At 42.8% G+C, this 27,541-nt stretch overlaps 1 protein-coding gene across 5 annotated transcripts in view; it reads left to right on the top strand.

The window, feature by feature from the left end:
• TMTC4 (transmembrane O-mannosyltransferase targeting cadherins 4) overlaps positions 1 to 14,600 on the top strand; it is a 186,343-nt gene extending 171,743 nt beyond the window's left edge. For 3 of the 5 annotated variants that reach the window (XM_075336704.1, XM_075336702.1, XM_075336703.1), the window contains one exon: positions 13,910 to 14,600. In XM_075336704.1, coding sequence (XP_075192819.1) covers positions 13,910 to 14,385 — 476 coding nt within the window. In that variant the 3' untranslated portion in view covers positions 14,386 to 14,600. The remainder of the gene's footprint in view (positions 1 to 13,909) is intronic. The other 2 variants (XM_075336700.1, XM_075336701.1) reach the window with 1 other exon arrangement.
• The last annotated feature ends 12,941 nt before the right edge of the window (positions 14,601 to 27,541 follow it).

Genomic DNA, 27,541 nt, shown 5'->3' with positions numbered 1-27,541 from the left:
TATGTGGATGCAAAATTGATACATACTCCCTATTGATCTCCAAGAGTCTTTGACTTTTTATGTAAAGGTACCGTCACACATAACGAAATCGCTAGCGAGATCGCTGCTAAGTCACCGTTTTCGTGACGCAGTAGCGATCCCGTTAGCGATCTCGTTATGTGTGACACCTACCAGCGATCAGGCCCCTGCTGTGAGATCGCTAGTCGTTGCAGAATGGTCCAGGCCATTTTCTTCAAAGGCGATGTCCTGCTAGGCAGGACACATCGCTGTGTTTGACACTGTGTGACAGGGTCACAGTGACTGCGCAGATCGTTATACAGGTCTCTACTGCGACCTGTATTGTTCCTGCATCGCTGGTAAGATCTGACTGTGTGACATCTCACCTGCGACTTACCTGCGATCCCTATCAGGTCGCATCGTTTCCGGGATCGCTGGTAAGTCGTTGTGTGTGACTGGGCCTTAAGACTCAACCTGAGACTAATCACTACTTTATCTGATCATTGTTTCATCACTGCCTTTTAGTCTTTTATCTGTAGTAATTCTTGTTACTGTTGCTCAAATTTCTCACCCTTAGAGAAATACTGAGGTTATTTGACTATATGTCACTTTTAGAGATGGTTGAACCCGCAGATGTTCAGGTTTGTCAAGTCTGTGACGGACTTGACCCCTGATGCTGAACCCTATATATGTCTAATGGACTCGAACTTAAGTGTTACGTTATAAACTAGTGTTAGTAAGGGCTAGAGGACTGAAAAAGTAAGCAAAATGGAGATTAAAGCAGAACTTAGGCTATGTGCGCACGTTGCGTTGTGTCCATGCTGAAAAATCTGCAGTGATTTGGCAGTGCATGTGCGCTTCAAATCGCTGCAGAAACACTGCGTAATGGATGCAGTGTGCCTGCAGAATAGATGCCGATTTCATGCGCTCTGGATGCTGCCTCTCCCATAGACAGATTGGGAGCAGCATCCAAAGCGTACGAAATAAGTGACGTTACTTTTTTGAGCGCAGCAATTTGGATCACAATTTCAGCATGCTAATCGCTGCGCTCTCAAACGCAATGCTCAGATGGATTAGGCACAATCTTCATAGATTGTGCTGGGGACGAGGGCGCATGCGTTTACGTTGCAGTTCAATGTGCAGCGTAAACGCATGAAATTTCGCAATGTGCACACATAGCGTTAACGAGTTTACACATGGCTGTCACACTGTTTCTGTGTCTACTGATTAAATCTTATGAATACTCACTTCTTCCCGCCTACTCTCTGTGACATCGTTTGTGATTGCTTGCAGTCAGACTGCTGGTGTGCCGGCGTCTATGATTGGTTGTTCTCATACTAGCTGCCTAGGTCCCTGAATTTTAAGTGTGAAAATAAATAAATAATTGAAAATAAATGGCGTAGGGTTCCCTGTATTTTGATACCCAGGGCAGATGAAGCAGACAACTCGAAGCTGCAGCCCCCACCTGTGTACATTATTGTGGCTTTGTATCAAAATATGAATGACCCATGCAGCTTTTTTACAATTATTTAAATAAATAATTTAAAAAAGACAATGTGTAGTTCCCCCCCCTCCACCCCCCCAAATTTGTATACCCAGCCAAGAAATAGCAGACAGGTTAATGGGCACTCCCCAGCCTAAAATTAGCAGCCCGCAGCTGCCCTAGAATTGGCGCATCCATTAGATGCGCCAGTCCTGGCACTTTGCCACTGCATCTGAGCCAGGTAATCAGGGTAATATAAGTAGTTAATGACATCTGTGATTTCTCAAAAAATTCCATCTGTCATCAAGCCCGAGGTTAGTAATGGGGAGTGGTCTATGAGACCCCCTCCATGACTAATCGTGTAAGTAAAAAGTAAACACAAAATATAAACAAGAATCCTTTAAAAAAAAAAATAACAGAAAAACACTTTTTCTAATTTATTAGCTCCAAAAACACCCCTGCAGTTCCGACATAATTGACACAATGATGTCCCACGACGATCTCTATTCTGCTACACCCTGAAGTAGCAGTGCGCGGTCACATTAGAAAACACGATCAAGTGCTGCGGGCCACACTGATGGAGCTGCAGCTGTGAGGGTGGTGACGTCATCGAGTTCACCTGAGGTCACAGCTGACGGTTCCCATGGTACCCCAGCCGTGAACTCAGATGATTTCATCTCAGGTGAATTCAAATTCAGAGTCTGTGCATGGATACTAGGGGTCCGGTACAGACCACGAACTTTACAGTTTGGGTTCACCCATCACTAGTCGTTGTAAAGCTCCAGTCTATTTCAGGACTCCAATTTTCAACTGTATCATAGAGAAATGTGTGTGCCGTATAGTTCTGTATGTTCTGTCCTTTTTTATTTTGTTTTTTTTTTTTCCAGTCTAGCTATAAAACACAAGGGGGTTACTGCAGTGGCTGTATGCAATAACACTGAGTTTTTGCATTTCTTAATTGGATACATTAATGTTCATCAGCACTGTCTTAGATGTATGCCTTTTTGTGCTTTCTCACACTTCATTTTCTATGTGCTTCCTTCCTGCATTTCACATTTATTAGTTTTGACATGTAAACTCTTAGATTTGAACCATTTTATTCAGACTTTACTTTTCTGATTCAGAGTGAACATGAGTGCCTTAATCCTCTTATGAGAATTAATTGCATGTTTTAGTCATCACCTCTGACCCCTCTATAGTCCCTTCTAGGGCAGGCGTCTTTCTAACACAGCCTTGTTGGTTACTAAAAACATAACTCTCAAGGAAATGATCGTTTTAGCAAAAGAGAAGACACAGCTCTTTGTTATCAAAATAACAGACCTCATAATGGTCGGATTTATAGGTAGAAGGTAACACGGCAGCCAGAGTCACAGACTATCAATGCTAGTAGAGGAAACCCAGCAGGTTGATTGAGCAGCGTGAGATCAGTACATGAGTATGAGCTATTTAGAATTTACTCACATAATATGTAAAATAAAAAGGGGTGTGGAAAACAATGATAAGAGAATTGTCTCGTTATTCCCTTTGGGGATTCTGTTTTGAATACTATGATGTCGCTGTACAAACTATTGTTGCTCCTGAGCGGTCTGTGAAAAATGAAGCCTTGGTGAATGACTGCTCTACAGCTTTGTCTTGGACACACAAGATAAAAAGATACGTTCAACAGGAGAAACTGTATCCTCATTCCTGCTTTACATATTTGATATTTGTCGGGCTCAGATATCCGAACATTTGTTCCAAAAGTCAGCAATGTTCGGTTTTGTTCTGTAACGGTTTGTGGCTTTTTTAATATTTTACTATTATTTTGGCTACTATAGTGGTGCTATATGATAAAAGGGGGAGATCTCAGAGGAGCGGCAGATTTTTTTTTTTCTTAACTTTGTGTGGATGTTCCTGCAGCCAATCAGGGCACAGAAAAGGTCCATAACGTTCAGACACAAGGGTTTATGTCATTGGCTGCCTAAGTCACCTGTCCCTCTGCATATAAAAAGTGGACATGCAGCGTCAGTGTTATTTTGTGATTGCTAAAGCTTAGGGAAGGTGCTGTCACCGCTGCTGCTAAACAGCTTAGCTCCAGGTCCAAATTGCAATTTGTGCATCTAAATAGGGAAACATCTGTGTTCCAGCTCCAAAATGCTAATTCTTCTTTTAAATAGGGCCAAATCTGTGCTGCACCTCCAAATTGCTATATCTGCATTTAAATAGGGCCAAATTTGGGTTTTAGTTAAAAAAAATGCTATTTCTGCTTTTAAATAGGGCCAAATCTGTACTCTAGCTCCAAATTGCAATTTGTGCATCTAAATAGGGCTATATCTGGGTTCCAGTTCCAAATTGCGATTTGTGCATCTAAATAAAGCCACATCTGTGACTCCAGCTGCAAATTGCGATTCATGCATCTTCATAGGGCCACAGCTGTGTTCCAGCTCGAAATTGCTAGTTTTGCATCTAAATACTGAAAAATCTGTGCTCCAGGTCAAAAATGTCATTTAATCACCTAAATAGTGATTGTTCATTTAGTGGTAGGTGACTGACAGATGTAGGGTAAGGGTTGCGAAACAGCTGCTTAAAAGAGGAAAAGGGGATATCGGACATGAGTGGGAAATCCCAAGGTCGTGGTAGAAAGGGGAATAAGGGGAATAAGTGTAGTGTTCAAGGTGTACGTGGGGTAGGTTATAAAGTTTCTGAAAGCTCTACTGAATAATACAATGGCTTATCCTAGCCAAAGACAACTGACAACTTCTATTACTTCACGGACTACTCCACTCCCTTTCTTTGGCAGCCGCACAGCTGTACGACTTGTAGATGAGGACCAGAAAGAGCATGCACTACAGTGTGCAGCAAGTGCTGCATCAAGTGGTCTCTCCTCCTCTTCCTCAACTTCACACACAGCACACTCCTCAGAGGTGGCACCCCAATTACCCTTGTTTTCTCTAGCGTTACGACTCTCCAACTGCCCAACTAACTGTGGGGATCCACAGATGAACAAGTCTGCAGAGCTTTTCAAACATTCTATTCCATGAGCATCAGAAGTCTGCTTCAAAGATTCCCAGACTAAAGAGGAGGAAAGCATCTGCACCGATGCCCAAAATCTTTATCAGTTGAATCTGAGGTCAGACGAAGTAGGGTCTTACAGAAAAAGCCACAGCCACACCATGATTTACCAGATACATATATGACCAGGGGGCGTGACGAAGGCTTCATAGCCGAAACGGCCGTCGGGAAGGACGCGGATATACACCTCTCTCTGACCACCATTGCTTTCCAGGTAAAAACGTACCACTGGCCTATTATACTTATATATAGCCCTGGAACTTTATTCCTCTGAGTGTCTTGACATGCTATTGCCACTCTTTGCCATGACATTGTCCTAATTAGATTAGGGACCCTGTTGGATGGGAATTTTGAGGAAATTTTCCTCCCCACTAGTTATTATCAGGGACTCAGATGGATGGATGGGTAGGGAAGGAAATTTTTCCTCTCTATTAGATAGTGACATGGCCCTACCTGGTTGTTAATGGTGCTCACAGTTCCATTATATATTTATCATTGTGTAAATTACATGTAATATAAGAAATAATTGATGGTACATGATTTTATTATATTATGGATTGACTAATATATCAGTTCATAAGGAATCTGTGTTAATTGCATGTATATTCTGATCAGTGATTGGTGTCCGCGCCCCCACTTGTTACGTGCCGCCCGGCACCTACCCCTATGCCAATAAAGATTTCACCTTTGCACTTTTGATTTTTGGAAGTAGGGTCTTAGCAGAATCCAGACCCTCGTCACTGCCTGTGGCCATTAGCGGTCCTGGTTCTGCAGTTCACAGAAGGGTTGCCTAGCCTGGGCCCTTTTTAAGACCGCAAGGGATGACCCAACTTTTGTTATCTGCCAAGTTCGTAAACTATGACTCAGTAGGGGGCAAAAATTCCAATAATTTGACTACTACATGCATGAAGCTGCATATCCTCTACCAACATATGTTACTCTGTCAATCTTACTGTGTGCTAAATCGCAGCCTAGCAGGCATAGTCAACAACCGGCTGCCCCATTAACCGCACCTGCTGCTTCTCCATTACCATCAAAAGTGTTCTCACATAGGTCTCAGACCACAGAACCTCCACTTGTTTACCTGCTACAGTCGCGGTGAGTGCGAGCCCGTCAGCTCTTATGTAAGTGGATATGCCTGGTGTTTTTGATCTGAGACACCGAGCATACCACATATTTCTCAATCCACCCTAACACCTCCGCCCCCTCACAGTCCACCAATTTTGTCTTGTACACCCTACTCCACCCTCTTTCAGTACAGCAGCCAGCCCTCGGTCCCACAGCTGTGGTCACGTAAAAGATAATTTCCTCCTACACATGTCAAAGCTAAGAGATTGAACTTCACTATATCTAAACTGTTAGCCACGGAAATGTTGCCTTTCCGCCTGGTGGATACAGATGGTTGCCAAAACCTGATGGCTGTTTCAGTCCCCCAGTACCAGTTGCCACTGCGTCTCTAATAAAGTTGTGCCTACGCTACACCAGCATGTCACAGACATCACCCTTTCTTTGCAAAACTCTGACAGGGTGCATTTTACTACTGACACCTGAACGAGCAAGCATGGCCAGGAGTGTTACATCTCACTCACTGGGCACTGGGTAAATCTAGTGGCTACGGGCGCAAGGGGCTGCTCCACAAGTCTTGGAATCCCCAAGGCTTGCGGGACAAACCTCTGTATCTGCAGGTGCATCTCAATAAGTTAGAATATCAAAAAGTAATTTATTTCAGTAATTCAATACAAAAAGGGAATTGCATAAATTAATTAGTCATTACAAACCGGGTGATCTATTTCAAGTGTTTATTTCTGTTAATGTTGATGATTATGGCTTACAGCCAATGAAAACCCAAAAGTCATTATCTCAGATAATTACATTATATAAGACCAAGTGAAAAAAAATATTTTAAACTCAGAAATGTTGGACCTACTGAAAAGTATGTACAGTAAATGCACTCAATATTTGGTTGGTTATCATAATGCATGAATTACTGCATCAATTCAGCATGGCACAGAGGCAATCAACCTCTGGCACTGCTGAGGTGTTATGTACGCCCAGGTTGCTTTGATAACAACCTTCAGCTCGTCTGCATTGTTGGGTCTGGTGTCTCATCTTCCTCTTGACAATACACCATAGACTCTGTATGGGGTTTAGGTCAGGTGAGTTTGCTGGCCAATCAAGCACAGTGATACTGTGGTTATTAAAACAGGTACTGGTAATTTTGGCAGTGTGGACAGGTGCCAAGTCCTGCTGGAAAATGAAATTTCCATCTCTAAAAAGCTTGTCAGCAGAGGGAAGCATAAAGTGCTCCAACATTTCCTGGTAGATGGCTGTGCTAACTTTGGTATTGATAAAACACAGTGGACCTACACCAGCAGATGACATGGCTCCCCAAACCATTGCTGATTGTGGAAACTTCACACTAGACCTCAAACAGCTTGCATTGTGGCCTCTCTACTTTTCCTCCAGACTCTGGGACCTTAATTTCCAAATGAAATGCAGAATTTACTTTCATCTGAAAACAACACCTTGAACCACTGAGCAACAGTCCAGTTCTTTTTCTCCTTGGCCCAGGTAAGACGCTTCTTGCGTGGTGTATTGGTCATGAGTGGCTTGACACAGGGAATGCAACAGTTGTAGCCCATGTCCTGGATACATCTGTGTGTGTGGTGGCTCTTGAATCACTGACTCCAGCAGCAGACCACTCCTTGTGAATGTCCTCCAAATTTTTGAATGGCCTTTACATAACAATTCTATCAAGGCTGCGGTTATCCCAATTGCCTGTGCACCTTTTTCTACCACACGTTTTCCTTCCACTCAACTGTCCATTTTTATACTTGGATGCAGAACTCTGTTAACAGCCAGCTTCTTTAGCAATGACCTTTTGTGGCTTACCCTTCTTGTGGCCTGTGTCAATGACTACCTTCTGGACATGTCAAGTCAGCAGTCTTCCCCATGATTGTGTAGCCTACTGAACCAGACTAAAGCCCGCTTTACACGCTTCAACATATCTCACAATCCGTCATTAGGGTCAAGTTGTAAGTGACGCACATCCGGCATCGCTTGTGAGGTATCTGCATGTGACACCTACGTGCGATAAGGATTGAACGCAAAACCCAAAACACATCGTATCTTTGTCTAGAATTGAACGTTTTGTTGCACGAACCTAGTCAATTGAAACGTGTGACATCCCTCTTACGATTTTGATGTCTGAGGCTATGTGCGCAGGTGTGCGCTCTGCACCGCAGCTTAAAAAAGGTCCGCTTCAGAGCGCAGCTTTATCTGGCTCTAAAACCAGCCAGATAAAGCCATACGCCTGAAGGCTAGTATTCTCAGGATGGGGAGCACCACGTTATGGGGAGTCCCCCAGCCTAACAATATCAGTCAGCAGCCGCCCAGAATTGCCGCATACATTAGATGCGACAGTTCTGGGACTGTACCCGGCTCTTCCCGATTTGCCCTGGTGCATTGGAAATCAGGGTAATAAGGAGTTATTGGCAGCCCATAGCTGCCAATAACTCCTAGATTAATCATGTCAGGCGTCTCCCCGAGATACCTTCCATGATTAATCTGTAAGTGACACACCCGAAAAAATCCTTTATTAGAAATAAAAAACACAAACATATACCCTCGGTCTCCACTTTAATAAGCCCGAAAAAGCCCTCCATCCAGCTAATGAAGGGAATAGCGCGATCAGCTGAGCTGTTACTGAGGTTACCCGCTGTCACTGGATACAGCGGTGGCCGCGGGTAACCTCAGTGACGGCTCAGCTGATCGCGCGGCTGTTTTCAGTTGCTGCGTGGAGCTGACACGAGCGGTGGTGTATTCTGCAGCTCCGGTCACCTCCATGCAGCAGAGCTGGAAGCGACGCTGGACCATCCTGGATTACGCCGGACATGGAGGGCTTTTTCGGGCTTATTAAAGTGGTGAACGAGGGTATATGTTTGTGTTTTTTATTTCTTATAAAGGATTGTTCGGGTGTGTGTGTTTATTTACTGTAACTTACAGATTAATCATGGAAGGTATCTCGGGGAGACGCCTGACATGATTAATCTAGGATTTAGTAGCAGCTATGGGCTGCCATTAACTCCTTATTACCCCGATTGCCAACGCACCAGGGCAAATCGGGAAGAGCTGTGTACAGTTCCAGAATTCCGGGCGGTTGCTGGCTGATATTGTTAGGCTGGGGGACTCCCCATAACGTGGAGCTCCCCATCCTGAGAATACCAGCCTTCAGCCGTATGGCTTTATCTGGCTGGTATTAAAATTGGGGGGACCGCACGCCGATTTTTTTTAATTATTTATTTCACTGCACAGTATAGACACGCCCACCGGCTGCTGTGATTAGGTGCAGTGATCGTGCGGCTCTTTCTGTGTCTGCTGTCATCTGCCATTCAGCTCTGCTACATGGCTGTCTGTGGCTGCTGTTAGCGGCCATGTAGCAGAGCTGAATGGCAGATGACATAGTAAAAACGCATCCCTACACATTACACACGCTTGGCAAGTCAATAAATAAATAAATAAAAAAAAGGGTGCCCAATGCATACGTCACAGAACACATGATCTAAAGGATCGCACACAAAATTGATCAATTTAACATAGACTTCTAACGCATGTGTGACAGCAAATGAACGACCTATGTGCGATCTCATTAGATCACATATGCGATCTGGATGTGTCACATCGCAAACGTGATTGCACAACAAATTGCAACGTGTAAAGCAGGCTTAAGGGACCATTTGAAATGCTTGGGAAGCCTTTGCAGGTGTTTTGTGGTAATTATTCTAATTTTCTGAGATGACTCTGGTTTTCATTGGATGTAAGCCATAATCATCAACATTAACAGAAATAAACCCTTGAAATTGATCACTGTGTTTGTAATGATTATATATTGAATTACTGAAATAAATTAACTTTTTGATGATATTCTAATTTATTGAAATGCACCCGTATCACTTCCTCCACTGCTTCTGCCTTCTCTAAGGTCTCCACCTGCGCCCTCAAGCTCTCCCTTAGGCTATGTGCGCACATAGCTTTTTTATACTATGCGTTTGTGTGTTTTTGGCTGCAAAAAACGCACAAAAATGCACCCACGGCAAAAAACGCACCGGTACAAACGAATGCGTCTTTACCGCGTTTTGGTGCATTTTTGGTTGCTGTTTGCTGCATTTTTCCAATGCATTGCAAGGGTGAAAGACACAGTAAAATGCAGGAAAGAATTGACATGTCCATTTTTTTGTAGCTCAAAAACGCAGCTAAAGAAAAAAGTGTGCGGACAGCAAAAATGAAAGTCATAGACTTTGCTGGGGAAGCAAAGTCATGCAGTTTTGAGCCCAAGAACGCACCTGAAAAATGCGCAAAAACGCTCAGTGCGTACATAGCCTTAATGTAACACACGTTCCAACAGTGCAAAGAGAATCCATCCCACCTCCATCCAGCGCTGCCAGGGGCAAACTGACACACGTGCCTTGCATGGCTCACGTCCTATTCCAGCCTGGAAGAGCTGCTGCATAAGGCATAGTTGGTGTGTTCTGACTTCCGCTGTTCGCACCCTATGGCTCATCGACTTGCATTGCTACAGAGGTCTTTCAGCCTATTAGTTAACCAGTTGATATGTGATGTGCCGACATGGTGGAATTCCACTCTTCACATGTTGCATCAACTGTGGCAGCAGCGACGAGCCGTGGTGCAGTATGCCATTAGGTGTACACTGGGCCAACATGATGCGTTTGTGGGGAAAACCACAGTTGCAGAGTGTGCACAAATTAAGGATCTCTGCATCCTTCTGCAGAGTTTAGAAATGACTACTAAGATAGTGCTGAAAATGCAGTCATCAGAATCACTGTTCCAGTCATATACATGCTAAAGCAGACTTTGAATAGTCTGTGAGAGGAGGTAGTATTCCCAGAGAAAGAGGAGGATGCGGAAGGGAAAGCAATATCTCTAAGGTTCAGACTGTCGTCACACAGGCAGGTGGCAAGGGAGGGTGGAGAACAGTGATCAAGGTGGGCTTAGGGTACTAAACAAACTGTTAATAGAAGGGTAGAAGCCCCGAAGAAATGGATGAGGAGGAAGAGGTGATGGGCTCGCAATAGTTAGGGGATTAAGATATTGATCCTCTCTCTGTTGTCCATGGTTGGTGGGAGGGAAGGAGGAAGCAAGCTGAGTGTTAACCTGCCATCAACACAGCAAGGACTTGGACCTCATGGAAGCGCCAGACAGATTAGCGCCTTCTTATACTATCTGCAACCTGATTTCAGAAATCTGGCTGACTACTGGGTTACTTCTCTGTTAGATCCACTGTAGAAGAGTAAATTTTGCCAGATGCTTTCCCCCCCCCTCGAAAGGGACGTGCGCATGCTGGAGTATGGAAAAAAGCTAGTACACAATCTTAAAGTGAACCTGTCAGGTGCAATATGCACTCAGAACCACAAGCAGTTCTGGGTGCATATTAGTAATATCTGTCAAACTGTTCCTGTATACACTAGCATAAATAAACAGATCTTTAGAAAAACTATTTCTAAAGATCATTTATTATATGCTAATGAGGCCATTAACTAGTCGAAAGCCGGCCCACATAGCATCTTAGCACGCCCCTGTTGGCGTACTAACATGCTAATATATGTGCAAGGGCATTGAAGATGAAATGTGGCTGGGTCTTTCAGCATGATAATGAAATCAAGCACACCACCAGGGCAACGAAGGAGTGGCTTTGTAAGAAGCATATGAAGATCCTGCAGTGGCCTAGCCAGTCTCCAGATCTCAACCCCATAGAAAGTTGAAAGTCCGTGTTGCCCAGCGACAGGCCCAAAACATCACTGCTCTAGAGAAGATCTGCAAGGAGGAATGGACCGACATACCACCAACAGTGTGTGCCAACCTTGTGCAGACTTACAGAAAAAGTTTGACTTCTATCATTGCCAACAAAGGATATATAAGAAAATATTGAGATGAACTTTTGTTATTGACTAAATACTTATTTTCCACCATAATTTGCAAATAAAATCTTGCAAAATCAGACAAGGTGATTTTTCTGGATTTGTTTTCTCATTTTGTCGCTCATAGTTGTGGTCTACCTATGATATCAATTACAAGCCTCTCTAATCTTTTTAAGCGGGAGAACTTGCACAATTGGTGGCTGACTAAATACTTTTCCCCCCCACTGTATTGGTATCTATCAATTCTATACCACTACATCAATTTTTATCTTCCATGGATGACATTAAAAAAAAATACATCCGTTCATCTCATTTCACAAAACAAAAACAATTAAATATGATAAAAAAAATTGTATGTATGTATCCCACAATGGAATGAATAAAGCCAAAAGCACATTATGTAAAACACTAGCTCTCATAGAGCTCCATCAACATAAAATGTAAGTTATGACTCAAAATATGAAGGTTATATAGAGAGTAACCCTGGCACACCAAGAACTACAAAAATTATGCTGTGCTTGAAAATTGTTTTTATTATAAATGACTCAAACAAAAATCGGACCACCGAACGTTTCCGGCACACATTGCCTTTTTCAAATAAGGTTTAGGGTACGGAGTCAAGGAACATGAGCACAGAGTTTAAATTCAACAACCAGAAAATAACAGGCTGAAGGGGCCACGAGTATGTGTACTCACACCACGTATTGAATCACCTTGTAATAACGTCCTACATGGATGAGAGGCAGTGCAGAACAGCATATTACATATAACCCAGGAGTGGGGAACATTTTTTCTGCTAAGGGCCATTTAGATTTTTGTACCATTCAGGTGCCTCACAAAATTATCAACTTGAAAATTACCTAGCTACATTTGGTAAAACAATGAATTAACTCACCCCTAATGTCATGGCTGGAATTGCTTGTCCTTAGTGAGGCTGCGATGTTCGGTGGTATTGATGTTGTTGCTTTTCACAACTGCTTTTCCAGGTTTGAGTCAATCTTGAGCACAGTCAACTCTTTGTGATAAGTTTTGTAAAGCACATACGTCACATACGAGATGCCAGGACTGCTGTATGTATTATATATGATTTTTTTTTATATATATGTGTATGTGTATATACATTATATACATTACAGGAGGGGACTGGGGCAGATGCATCACTGGGGAAGAATGGGGCCATATACATTACTGGGGAGAGCTAGGGTATATACAGTGAGGAGCAAAAGGGGTTAACATTGTTTTGAACTTTTACTTTGAGGCTCCACATCTCACCATCCACTATATCTTTGAGTGTAAGACTACCTTCATTTTATAGACAATCATCTTGGTTATCTCATACATACATTTGTCTTGCAACTATTTAGTATATGATTAGTTATGCAGATTCTTGTCATGTCACTGCATTGTTACTGTTTTGCTCTTGGTCTTTTACAATTTCTTTTTGTGTACTAGAAATTACATTGGTTCGAATTGAGGAACATCCATGAAGAAAATTTCCCAAGAAAAGAGAAACTGCATTATGTGATGTCACATCCTTTAAACTTTTTTTTTTCTTTTAAATCTCCACCCCACCCTGTAATAGTATGGATTGGGATTAAGAGTGTTGTAGGCTTGAAACGCGTTCCATCTACTATATCCCATATCACCATGGGGATTTTTAATACTCAGGATCTGACTTTCTAAATCTTTTAATGCATACCTAATAATTTTTTATACCATTGGACGTGGATGCTGGAAACCTTCCTTCCTTGCTCAAATGTATGTATGTATGACATAGCCAAGATGATTGTCTATAAAATGAAGGTAGTTTCACACTCAAAGTTGTAGGGGATTTTGAGATATGGTGCCTGAAAGTCAAAAATTTAAAACTCTGTTACCCTTTTGCTTATCAGTGTATATCACTGAAAAAGCTGGGGACATATATCACACTGAGGACAGTGGGGCTGCAACTGCTCTCTTCATCTGTGGGACGAGAGCACATTGCGCACTAACTGACCCCAGAAAGTACATCCTTAGGCTGGCACTGGCCTGCATGAGGACATATTGCTTCAATGCATTCACACACAGCGTTCATTAGTTGCCATTTAATTCCATTTGGTGTTCTTTTTGCAGCACATTAGTTGGTAAAATGAATGGTTGGTTAATAAACATTTGCATGCAATAGTAATAATATCGGAAATTTTGCAAAATTACTTATATCAACTCCATATAGGTAACATGTAGACCATATACTGTATGTACCAAGCTGCTTGTTATACCGTAGAAGTCAGGCAAATTGGAGGCTTTGCAATATCATTATTTTCTGCAAATCCAATTTTTGAGAAAAATTCCGCAAACCTGGTGAATTCAAATTTCAAAAGATTCAATCATTACTAGTAACTAGTTAAAAAATTAAGCATCCAAAGCTGTTTTTAACATTTTTTTTGTTTTCTTACATTTCTAGAAAGGAAAATGCACGATATCTTTGTGTATGGAACCCTTAAGAAGGGACAACCAAACTATCACATTATGACAGATCCAAACCATGGAAAAGCTGTATTTAAAGGCATAGGAAGAACAATAGATAAGTATCCACTGGTGATAGCTCACAAAGCAAATATACCATTCCTTCTGAATATTCCAGGAAAAGGCCACCATATTGCTGGAGAAATATATTCAGTTGATGACCAGATGCTACAATTCCTGGATGAATTTGAAAGCTGTCCAGACATGTACCAACGCACTATTAAGAGGATTGAAATATTGGAGTGGGGTGGTAAAGATGATTCACCTGAGGGGAGAGCAGCTGCTAACACCATAGAGTGTTTTGTCTACAGCACTACAAGTTACCTGCCGGAGTGGCTCAATCTCCCGTACCTTGACTGTTATGATTCCTATGGGACACACGGCCTTCGTTATATTAATCGTCTGGACAGATAACTGTAGTCATAAATACAGTATTCACTGTTCAAATGTGATTGCAACCTCTTGACTGTGAATCTAATTATTCATTTTTATTTTTTTTTTTACAAAGAAATACTCTTAATTTTAAATGAACTTGAATGTTTTGAGATATTAGTAAAATTAAGAATACATTATATGAATGAAGCATTGTTCATCATTTACTGTGGCAAAAAAAATAAAATTTATCACAAGTTCCCATTGTTACGCTTTTTATTCTAAGTCCATTAAATTATTTGAAAAATGTTTTTTTGGATAAGATTTTCATAGCTATTACAACAAATCCTGTTGTGTGGAGAGGTACTGACCTGTACACAAGCTTAATAAAATTATCTTATGCCTGTTGCTGCCATCTGTATAAAGAAATTACTAAAAGAATTAGAATTATAGTCCATTTTCAAACACAGAAAATGCCACATAAATGTTTGGTGAGTAAAGTAGATGATTACATCCTAAAAATTCTGTAGCACTTTGTATGTCATTGTATATCGTATTCTATCATAGAAGCAATGACTGCTTCGCTTGTGGGAGCAATGTATTAAATATTTGCTCATTAATTTCAAAGCTTAACATGTAATGACACATCCCCCTCCAAATAATGTGTATGTCAACAGCTTAATCTAAATTAAAAAAAAACAAACAACATGCTGCTCACAAAGGTTTATAGGAAGCATACTTTTCTTAAAAAGGATATTCTATTACCTACTTTTCTGTATTCCATAGGCTTGCTGTGGTTAAAAATATACTTTTCTCATCCACTGCTACCTCTCCACCTCTACCCCAGATCTTTAACAAGATGCAGCAGTAATATCACAGCTAGAGATAAGAAGTACCGTAATATTCGTAATCGCTACACTCATAACGAGTACTTTGTAATACTCGCGCATTCGTTACGAATAGCGAGTACAATGTAAGTCAATGGGAAATGCGAGTAATTTTCTGCTGGACCCAACAAAGGGCCTGAGGAAATGGATGGGAAAGTTATGAAACTGAATGGGGAGAGCCTGGAGAATATGCCTGCATGCATTTCTGACTCCCATATGGTTTCTGGGAATAAGGATGTCACAGTACTATACTTTTTGAATTGCCTCTTTTTTCTAACTCCGTTGGTCCCATATCTAAGGTTATGGATGGTTTTCCCATATGGGCTAGATCTTTTAGGGGCCTTATTGGTGCCTCTGCTAAACATCATAATTTCTCTAGTAGTCACTTTGTAACTGCTGTTTTTCTTTAGCGCATATGCGTTATATATTGTGTACTACTTTAATTCTTTGTGGAATCGCCGCTGTCGTGGTGCTAAACAAAGTAATCCATGTGAATTTGGGCGGTGTTTTACTTCCCTGGAATAATGGGCGTATCTATAGCGGCCGTCTTATCATGTGACCTGGCCATGTGTTTGTCTAGCCTGACGCTTCTGCGTCCCATTGTGGAATGCGGGAGTCACTTCTCCACAAGCATGATCGCACTTGCGTCACTATTATGTGACTTTAATCATATTATCGCGACCATATGCGCTCCACTTTGGAGCGCGGAAATCAGACGCATCTGCGACTGGATATGATCTCAGACGCGATAATCATATGGCACTGACGCCATTATGTGCATATGGAAGCGTCTGGCATGGGACTATTACAGGTAATTCATTTGTTTATTGATTGACATTTGCAGTTAATTATTAATTATCTCAATGGGTATATAGTTGTGGGTGGGCTAACTTCCAGTGTACCAGTTTATCATTGCACACCCAGGTTTTTTGGACCTAACATACAGGTCTGGTACCTGGTCCAAGCTGTACCTATCCCTGCCATTGCAGGTTGATATACAGTCCCCCTTTTTCTCTCTCCCCTGATGAACTCTCCCTATTGAGAGGGAAATGCGTTGGGAGGGTGTTTCTTTTTGATATGGTTGCGGGGCAGACAGCTCACTAGGGTGCTGCCCTTGTTAGGGCGGAAGCTTTACATGGGGCACAACAAGGGTTGTTTGTACATGACAAATTGAGACTTTACCCCGGTGTTTCCAGCCTGCCTTGTTTGTGTATGCTTGGTATCCTTGCCTGTGGAGAAAAATCGGGTGAGATTATTCCATTTTTGTATTTCTGGCACCTTATTTGTATTTTTGCACTTGCACTTTATTGTCATTTTATTGTCATTTTAGTGATAACTAGTAAAAGTTAAGTTTTAGTCCCTGCTATTGTTACTACCTCTCCACCAGGCCAACTAGGTCGTCAGCATTCAAGGGGTTTCCCTGGGCAACCCAAGTCTGCACTGGCTTCGGAAGGGAGTGAATAAACCTGTCCATTACGACCCGCTCCACCATCTGCGCTGGGGTGGAGGACTCTGGCTGCAACCATTTTTGTACCAGATGCAATAAGTCAAACATTTGCGAGCGAGGGGGTTTGTCGCCATGATATGCCCACTGGTGGACCTGTTATGCCCTAACAGTCATAGTCACACCCTGGCGTGCCACAATTTCAGCCTTTAGTTTGTCATACTCCTTAGCGTCCTGTACAGCAATTTCATAATGGGCCTTTTGTGGCTCTCCACTTAAATATGGTGCCAATACCTCCACTCCCTGCTCCGGCGGGAGTTTTTCTCGTTCAGCAACTCTCTCAAACACAGTCAAGAAAGCCTCAAAATCATCCCCCGGAGTCATCTTTTGCATAGCTCGCCTTACCGCCTTCTGGACATTAGCATCATCACCTGGACTGGTCGCTCTGCCACGGATTACCTCTGCCAGGACGTCCATCTGCCGCTACTGTTGCTGCAGCTGCTGCTGAGCCAATTGCTGCTGCTGTATCCACAGCTTGTTCGACTCCTGCTGGGCCAGCTGCTGTTGTTGTTGGGCCTGCACCAGGTGCTTAATCAGGTCATCCATGGTGTCTGACCATGTTCCCTGGCTCATGGCTGCCTTAACACAGGACATCCAGCTCCTCTGCAGCAGGTATAAACGGCCCGGGATTCTTGCACGCAGTCTGCACCACTTGAGGTAGAGCCACTCTCTCAGCTGTAGGAGATAGATGCAGGAACATCTCACGTGTCGGTTTTCACCTGGTTTATTATCATCAGCCACAATCCATTTACAAAAGACAGAACTTATTCCTCCAGCACAGGAAAATACAGAGCACCCCCGAGTGTGTCCAGAGGCCTGGTTTTTACCTCTGGGACCACACCCTGAAGTGGAAATATGGCGAACAGCCATCCCACCCATCTCTTTAGCTGTCCACTACAAACCCGACCAGGTAGTACAAATTAACCCTCTCAGCACCTAATATGCTGGAGTACTACATCCGGGTTCACATCACTGATTGCAGCAGTCACAGCGACACATATCTCCCCTCATGCACATCACCAGTGATCACATCACAATATATTATATATATATATATATATATATATATATATATAAATAACATACCATATTTTTCGGATTATAAGACGCATGTTTCCTCCCAAAAATTTGAAAATGAGGGTTGCGTCTTAAAATCTGAATATAGCTTACCTTGGGGGACTGTCTGTGCGGCTCTGTGTGAGGATGACTGGGTGCGTGCTGCCTGGTGCGTGCGGGCAGCCGGGAGCCTGGCGCCAACGGCTGGCTGCCTCTCTGTCCCAGCGGCCGGCTGTCTCTCTGTGCGGGTGGCTGTGCGGACTGCGGTAGCTGTGCTGAGGGTGTCCCAGTCTGTCCGCGGTCCTGGCTTCAAATGATGGCGCCGGGAGTCAGCGCGTGCGCAGATGAAGCTATTGGATGAGAGCTCCATCTGCGCACGCGCCGCTCCGGGCTCTATCATTTGAAGCCAGGACCGTGGACAGACTGGGACACTTGCCGCACCAGCCTGCTCCACCACTGACCCACCGCTGCCACCATTGACCCGCCGCTGCTGCCAGCACAGTCTCTGCCTACTGTGACCCCACTCTGCCACCGCTGCTGCCCACCTTTTTTTTTTTTCATCTAAACTCGTGGTGCGTCTTATAATTCGGTGCATCTTATAAAACAAAAAATATGGTGTGTACATATAGATAGATAGATATACACAGTAAGGAAAAAAAAGTATTTAGCCAGCCACCAATTGTGCAGGTTCTCCCACTTAAAAAGATGAGAGAGGCCTGTAATTGACATCATAGGTAGACCACATCTATGAGAGACAAAATGAGAAAACAAATCCAGAAAATCACCTTGTCTGATTTAGCAACTTTTTTTTGCAAACTATGGTGGAAAATAAGTATTTGGTCAATAACAAAAGTTCATCTCAATATATTGTTATGTATCCTTTGTTGGCAATGACAGAAGTCAATTTTTTTCTGTAAGTCTTCATAAGGTTGGCACACACTGTTGGTGGTATGTTGGCCCATTCCTCCATGCAGATATTCTCTAAAGCAGTGATGTTTTGGGCCTGTCACTGGGCAACACAGACTTTCAACTCCCTCCAAATGTTTTCTATGGCGTTGAGATCTGGAGACTGGCTAGGCCACTCCAGGACCTTCATATGCTTCTTACGAAGCCACTCATTAGTTGCCCTGGCAGTGTGCTTGGGATCATTATCATGCTGAAAGACCCAGCCACGTTTCATCTTCAATGGCCTTGCTGATGGAAGAAGGTTTGCACTCAAAATCTCAATATACATGGCCCCATTCATTCTTTCATGTACACAGATCAGTCATCCTGGTCCCTTTGCAGAGATACAGCCCCAAACCATGATGTTGCCACCCCCATGCTTCACAGTAGATATGGTGTTAATTGGATGCAACTCAGCATTCTGTCTCCTTCAAACACGATGAGTTGTGTTTCTACCAAACAGTTCTACTTTGGTTGCATCAGATCATATGACATTCTCCCAATACTCATTTGGATAAGTCAAATGCTCTCTAGCAAACTTCAGACGGTCCCGAACATGTACTGGCTTAAGCAGGGGAACACATCTGGCATTATGCTGGTCATTCACTAGGTCCCCCCGTGTGGTTCTGGGATTTTTGCTCACCTTTCTTGTGATCATTTTGATCCCACGGAGTGAGATCTTGCGTGGAGCCCCAGATTGAGGGAGATTATCAGTAGTCTTGTATGGCTTCCATTTTCTTATTATTGCTCCCACAGTTGATTTCATCACACCAAGCTGCTTGCCTATTGCAGATTCAGCCTTCCCAGCCTGGTGCAGGGCTACAATTTTGTTTCTGGTGTCCTACGACATCTCTTTGGTCTTCACCATAGTGGAGTTTAAGAGTGTGACTGTGTGAAGTTGTGGACAGGTGTCTTTTATACTAAGTTCAAACAGGTGCCTTTACTACAGGTAATGAGTGGAGGATAGAGGAGCCTCTTAAAGAAGAAGTTACAGGTCTGTGAGAACCAGAAATCTTGCATGTTTTTAGGTGACTAAATACTTATTTTCCACCATAATATGCAAAAAATAAATCTTGCCAAATCAGACAAGGTGATTTTCTGGATTTTTTTTCTCATTTTGTATCTCATAGTTGCATAATTGGTGGCTGACTAAATACTTTTTTTCCAAACTGTATACACACACAGTATATGTATAGTCTATTAGTCCTTTTCATGGGACAACACTGAAGATATGACACTTTGATACAATCTAATGTAGTTAGCTTACAGCTTGTAGAACAGTGTAAATGTGGTGTGCCCTCTAAATAGCTCAACACAGCCATTAATGTCTAAAACTGGCAACAAAAGTGAGTACACCCCTTAGTGAAAATGGAGAAATTGTAACCAATTAGCCATTTTCCTCCCTGGTGTCATGTGATTCATTAGTGTTACAAGGCCTCAGGTGTTAATGGAGCAGGTGTGTTACATTTGATGTTATCACTCACACAAACTCTTATACTGGTCACTGGAAGTTCAACATGGCACCTCATGGCAAAGAATTCTCTGAGGATCTGAATAAAAGAATTGTTGCCCTACATAAAGATGTCCTGGGCTATAAGAAGATTGCCAACATACTGAAACTGAGCTGCAGCATGGCGGCCAAGACCATAGAGCGATTTAACAAGACAGGTTCCACTCAGAACAGGCCTCGAAATGGTTGACCAAAGAGGTTGAGTGCGCATGCTCAGCATAATATCCAGCGGTTGTCTTTTCAAAATAGACGTATGAGTGCTGGCAGCAATGTTGCAGAGGTTACAGGGGTGGGGGGGTTAGTCTGTCAGTGCTAAAACCATATGCCGCACATTGCATCAAATTGGTCTGCATGACTGTCGTCCCAGAAGGAAGCCTCTTCTAAAGATGATGCACAAGAAAGCCCAAAAACAGTTTGCTGAAGACAAGCAGACTAAGGAAATGGATTACTACAACCATATCCTATAATCTGTTGAGAAAAAGATATGCTTTTTTGGTTCAGAAGGTGTCAAGGGTGTGTGACGGCAACCAGGTGACGAGTACAGACAAGTGTGTCAGTCAAGCATGGTGGTGGGAGTATCATAGCTTTGGGCTGCATGAATACTGCCGGCTGTAGGAAGCTACAATTCATTGAGTGAACCATAAATGTTGATATACAGAAGAGAGCATGGTGCTTTTCCTTCATATTCCAACATCATAACGACCCGAAACACAGCTCCAAGACTACCACTGCCTTGCTAAAAAAAACAGTGTAAGCATATCTCAAGATCTAATCCCTAATGAGCATCTGTGGAGCATCCTCAAATGGAAGGTGGGGGGAGTGCAAGGTCTCTAGCATCCACCAGCTACGTGATTTCATCCTGGAGGATGGAAAAAGATTGTAGTGGCTGCTGTGAAGCTCTCTTGAACTTCATGCACAATAGAGTTAAGGCAGTGCTTAAAAATAATGGTTACCACACAAAATATTGACACTTTGGGCACAAGTTGGCCATTTTCACAAATAATGGAAATGTCGGACCCTACACCGATGATACGATAACGACGCTTTTGCGCTTGTTAATCATATCAAAAAGGATTTACACACTACGATATCTACTGCGATGCCGGATGTGCGTCACTTTCGATTTGACCCCACCGATATCATACCTGCGATGTCGTAGTGTGCAAAGCCCGCCTTAGGCTTGTACTCACTTTTTTTGCCAGTGGTTTAGACATTAATGGCTGTCTGCTGAGTTCTTTACACACTTGTCACTTCTGCTTGCGAGATGTGGAATGCAGAGATGCAGCTGTACTGGATACACAAAAGGCTTTAAGAATTCCTATGTCTTCCCACACAGGGGGAAAAAAACCCAATGTGGTAATTAGACCTAGATAAGTCACAATAGGTGGGTGTATATTTCACAAAAACATATATGGTATATACCTATACAATTCAAATAATGTAGACTAAGGAAACAAATCTCTTTGCTACATATCTATAATGAAGAGTCATAAGACTCTTAACTAATAAATGTTATTTTGGCAGGATAACCTGTATAAAAGAGTAAGACAGTGTATTTCTGAGTTAAGATGAATGTACGATATCAATAGGCTCAAATGGGAGGGAGAGGTGGGCAGTTTTGGGGAAAAGAAGGGAGGCAATGAGGCCCTAACAAAGAACCATACCCTAAGCTGGACCCCACAGATCTATTGCCTACCTAGCAACGGAGGTCGGCGTGCTAAATGTCACGTTATGGCAAGCCCACCCAACGCCAGCTGTCCCTATCTGGCCTTATCTCACCCTATCACAGAAAACATATAAAGGGTTTTGAGGGTTGGTATTAACAGACGTTCTCTATTTCGTGGTGTGAGCTAAGAAGAAGGGTGGGCAAACATCTGAGAGATTAGAAATCAGAGGGAGACCCCTTTAGCTAATCACATAAACCAGGTCCATTCGAGAAGTATCAGGGTACTTACATTTATGATTTTTGATGTTGTGAAACCACCCATACGGGAAGGGAATTGAGACTGACTCATACTTGACCGTGCGGCACATTGGATCTAATCCCTAAAAACACAGACACCTACTGGACTTAATGAAATACTCATGTTTGCATTTTTTTGTGATAGGGTGAGATAGGGTCAGCCGATGTTGAGTGAGGACACCATGACATGACACTTGGGCGCCAACCTCTGCTGCTAGGTAACATATAGATCTGTGAGGGTCCAGCTTAAGGTGTATGGTTCATTGTTAGGGCCTGTCCATCCGTCATTTCCACCCTTTTCCCCCCAAACCTCCAGTTCTTTATCCTCCTCCCACCCATTTGAGTCCATCGATATCATACACTCATATTAAAACGGACCATCCAGCAGGATTTTGCTATATGACGTAAAGGCAGTACCATACAGGCACTAAGATCCTGAATGCAGGCATACCTGTTATAGAAAGATGTGATGCTTTATTGATTAAAGCACTTTAATCAAAGTTGCAGAAAAGCACTGCACTTTGATTGATATGTGCAACATGTGCAGGTATTTGTGGGTTGGGTTCTCACGCTTATTTCTCCTCCTTCGTTGTCCTCCTGACTTGCTCCATTTTCTGTATTTGAATATTGTGCCGCCCTGTCATTGCTGTAGTTGACGGCATGTGCGCATTGCCACAGTACTGAGATCTTCATTAAAATGTCGTCAAAATCCGCATATGCGTGTATTGCGATCTCTGGTGCCATTTTATTGAATACACTGTGGTGAAGACTGAGAAGAATTGGCACGTGCACAAAGGTTAGAAAAAAAAAAATAAAAACCTGCGCACGTGCCAATATTTCTCATAGTCTTCACCGCAGTGTGTTCAATGAAATGGCGCCGGAGATCGCTGTTCGTAAGTACTGTGGCAATGCACACGAGCCGCCAGCAATGCAGTGGTATACATCAGTCAATGAGTAAACTTGAAAACCAGTTCAAAGGTTATTCAATGTCCCAGATCTCACAAGATGTACATGGTTCATTAATTTTACTTGATTGCGTATATTTTGTTTGTACTCTAAAATGAAAGGATATATTTAAGTATTAGTGCATCATTACTGAAGCATTGGAGAAATGATTATTTATATATCTGAACTGATGAGAACACTATATTCTTGAAGAGTCTGTGTGGTGTCTTGTACATGGTTTAGCAAAGAACAATAACTTGCACAGTTGGGCTCTCTTCTCAAACCATACATACATGTGAATTGAGTAAGTGGTTTATATCAAAATACACATATGTGGAACTATGGTTATAAAAGGAGCAGGTCACCTGTGTGTACAACCATTGGATATTATCATGCTATTTATCCCTTGACTTGATGTTAAGTCTATGGCTAAACTAGTGTTCATGATAGTACAGTAGACATTAGTTTATTAACCAGGAGCTTATCCATTTTCTTTTTCACATTGTAAGAATTACTTGTCAAAAGCTCTTCACATGCCTGAATTTAAGAAATTCTTTAAAAAGTAGTCAAATTCTCCATATTGATGTGAAGTCTGATTTCCAGTTATCAGGATTGTATTGCATAATATCATTAAAACATAACTTTTAATGCATATTATTGAATACCCAAATAAAAATGAACAGATGGACATTTCTCTTCAAAACCTTCATAAGAAGTTGATTCTTTGTTTTACAGTTAGCCAAACATTTCACTAGAGGAAGTGCCTGCAGGGTCTTTACTAGAGTTGAGCGCGGTTCGTGGTTCGAGGTTCTCCAGTTCTAGGCTCGAGTGATTTTGGGGGCTGTTCGAGACCGAACTAGAACTCGAGCTTTTTGCAAAGCTCGATAGTTCTAGATACGTTCGAGAACGGTTCTAGCAGCAAAAAGCAGGGCTTTTTACAGCTACAGTGTGCAGGAGCCATCGCTGGCAGCCTGCCAGAAGCTGGTAACCAAGATAAACATCGGGTATCCAAGCAAAGCGCTTTGGTTAGTAACCCGATGTTTATCTTAGTTACGTGCAGGAAGCCCACACTTCCCCGCTCAGCTCGCTCCACCCCCTCCTGCCCGCGGCATGTACACATATACACACACACACACACACACACACACACACACACACACATGGTCCCGCTCGGCTTACCTGCGGTGATGAAGTCCCGCCATCCCGACCTCAGCGCTGTCACTGTCCTCCATGGCCGCCGCTTGTTACATCACCTCTCGCTTCCGACCCGAGACTGACTAGCGGTGACGTCACGGGCCTCTCGCGATATTTGGCTGTGAAGGCGGCGGTCATTGAACTCAGTGACAGGGGCTGTCAGTGTGCTGGAGATCAGCGCAGGTAATGTACCTCGCTGACAGCAGCACTTGTCATGCACTGCAGTGACCTGGGCTGACCCATTGATGTTAGCTCAGGTCACTGCACTGCTCTCCCAGCCAATGGGGAACATCCTGCTCTTCATTGACTGGGACAGTGTGGATCGTCATGGCAACCCCTTGGATTACAGCAGACTTGGATTTGTTTTTCATTCTAATAAATTGGTTAAAGAGGGAATGTTTTGGGGAGTGTTTTTTCAAATAAAAATGTGTTTGTCATCTATTTTTTTTTATTACTGACTGGGTTGGTGATGTCGGGTATCTGATAGACGCCTGACCTCACCAACCCCAGGGCTTGATGCCAGGTGACATTACACATCTGGTATTAACCCCATATATTACCCCGTTTGCCACCGCACCAGGGCGCGGGATGAGCTGGGGCGAAGCACCAGGATTGGCGCATCTAATGGATGTGCCACTTCTGGGGCGGCTGCGGCCTGCTATTTTTAGGCTGGGGAGAGTCCAATAACCATGGACCTCCCTAGTCTGAGAATATCAGGCCCCAGCTGTCTGCTTTACCTTGGCTGGTGATCCAATTTTGGGGGACCCCTACGTGTTTTTTTTTTAAATTATTTATTTAATTTAAAATAACAGCGTGGGGTACCCTCAGTTTTGGATTACCAGCCAAGGTGAGGTTGCCAGCTGTGGTCTGCAGGCTGCAGCCGTCTGCTTTACCTTAGCTGGCTACAAAACTAGGGGGAACCCTACGTCATTTTTTTTTTTTCATTTTTTTGGCTAAATACAAAGCTAAGCACCCCTTAGTGCCACATGAAAGGCACCAAAGGGTGCTCCACTTTTTCTCCACTTTTTCTCCATTTTTTCTCCACTTTTTCTCCACTTTTTCTCCACTTTTTCTCCATTTTTTCTCCATTTTTTCTACATTTTTTTCTCCACTTTTTTCTCCACTTTTTTCTCCACTTTTTATCCACTTTTTATCCACTTTTTCTCCACTTTTTTCTCCACTTTTTCTCCACTTTTTCTCCATTTTTTTCTCCACTTTTTCTCCGTTCTTTTTCTATGTTCGGTCTACCCATTAGCTCTGCCATGCATAGTGTAGCTCTACACCTACTGCACATGTTACTTTATGATTGACATCTCTTTCGTACCAGAGCTGTCTAAGCCTACTCTGACCCCATATTTGTCATTACTATATTGTCCTTGTACTGTATTATGACATTTGTATCATGTGTTTCATTTCTTGCTGTGTTGCAATTTTTTTGCTGCATCCCAATTGTACCTCTACATTGTTCGAGTTTATGTTATTGTTCTCTCACTCTTATGTGATAATGATTATTGTCATTTTTCATGATTACATGCAGATAAGTCCAATCTGACAAAGGCTCAGGCCGAAACGTCATTTGTAACTTGTTTTGGACAAAAACATATATGCTTATGAAATTTTTTTTCTTAATACGGACCAATAAAGAGTGATTTTGCATTACTATCCATTGTGACTTACTGACTTAGTCTGGGAGATTTAGAGTGCCGAGGTTACTCACTAATTTTATCTATTATTACCTCTGAGCACCTATATACCAGTGAGCAGAGCTTCCTCTACAGTAGTTCTCCTGATTAGGCATGCCCCATGACCTCATGAGCAGGGCACTGCAGCTTTGGTAGCAACCATTACGACATGGACTCTGCTGCTGTGGACCCGAGAAGAGTGAGTGCAGATTCATTGCACCCACACTCCTCACATGAAGGGTCCGCACTCCTAGAAAATGGGGGATACATTCCCTGAGTGTCTCCCCCCATATTCTAGACAGTCCAGAGTCGTCGTGGGACCCCTTTATTTTTTTTCTTACAATAAATTGGTGAAAGAGGAAATGTTTTGGGGACTGTTTTTTCAAATAAATTTCTTTTGTCGATTTTTTTTTTTTTTTTTTTTTTTTTTTGTTAGTACTGACAGTTTATGATGTTGGGTATCTAATAGACGCCATGACATCACAAACTGCTGGGCTTGATCTCAGGTGACTTTACAGCTAGTATCAACCCGATTTATTACCCCGTTTGCCACTGCACCAGGGCACGGGATGAGCTGGGGTGAAGCGCCAGGATTGGCGCATCTAGTGGATGCGCCACTTCTGGGGTGCCTGCGGCCTGCTATTTTTAGGCTGTGAAGGCCCAATAACTATGGACCTTCCCACCCTGAGAATACCAGACCACAGCTGTCCGCTTTACCTTGGCTGGTGATCCAATTTGGGGGGGACCCTACTTTTATTGTGTAATTATTAATCTTTATAAAATAATTATAAAAAAGAGCCTGAGGGGACCTCCACATTGGATCCCCAACCACGGTAAAGCTGCCAGCTGTGGTTTTCAGGCTACAGCCGTCTGCTTTACCCTAGCTGGCTATCAAAAATGGGGGGACCCGTCGTCATTTTTTTTTTTAACTATTTTTTAAATAGAAAAAATTAATGGGCTTCCCTGTATTTTGATTGCCAACCAAGGTAACGGCAGGCAGATGGGGGTGGCAACCCATAGCTGTCTGCTTTATCTGCGCTGAGAATCAAAAATACCGCGGAGCGCTATGTCATTTTTTTAAAGATTTATTTTTACAGCACTGTGATGTCCAGCAATCAAAATACAGGGAAGCCCATTTTATTTTTAGTTATTTAAATAAATAATTAAAAAAAAATATATATGGGCTCCCGCTGCATTTTTTGTATTGCTAGCTAAGGGTAATCCAAGCAGCTACTGGCTGCTAACCCCCACTGCTTGGTGTTACCTTCACTGGCAATGGAAAATCCAGGGAAGCATTTTTTATTTTTTTTGCCAAAAAACTACAAAAAAAGGACGTGAGCTTCGCCATATTTTTGTATGCTAGCCAGGTATAGCAGGCAGGTGCTGGAAGAGTTGGATACAGCGACAGAAGATGGCGCTTCTATGAAAATGCCATTTTCTGAGGCGGCTGCAGACTGCAATTCGCAGCAGTGGGGCCCAGAAAGCTCAGGCCAACCTGTGCTGCGGATTCCA

This window comes from Anomaloglossus baeobatrachus, chromosome 2, assembly GCF_048569485.1.
Source record: "Anomaloglossus baeobatrachus isolate aAnoBae1 chromosome 2, aAnoBae1.hap1, whole genome shotgun sequence".
In the NCBI taxonomy this organism is placed as follows: Eukaryota; Metazoa; Chordata; class Amphibia; order Anura; family Aromobatidae; genus Anomaloglossus; species Anomaloglossus baeobatrachus.
Note: the sequence above shows the minus strand (reverse complement) of the source record. Positions and strands in the feature narration are given on the sequence as shown.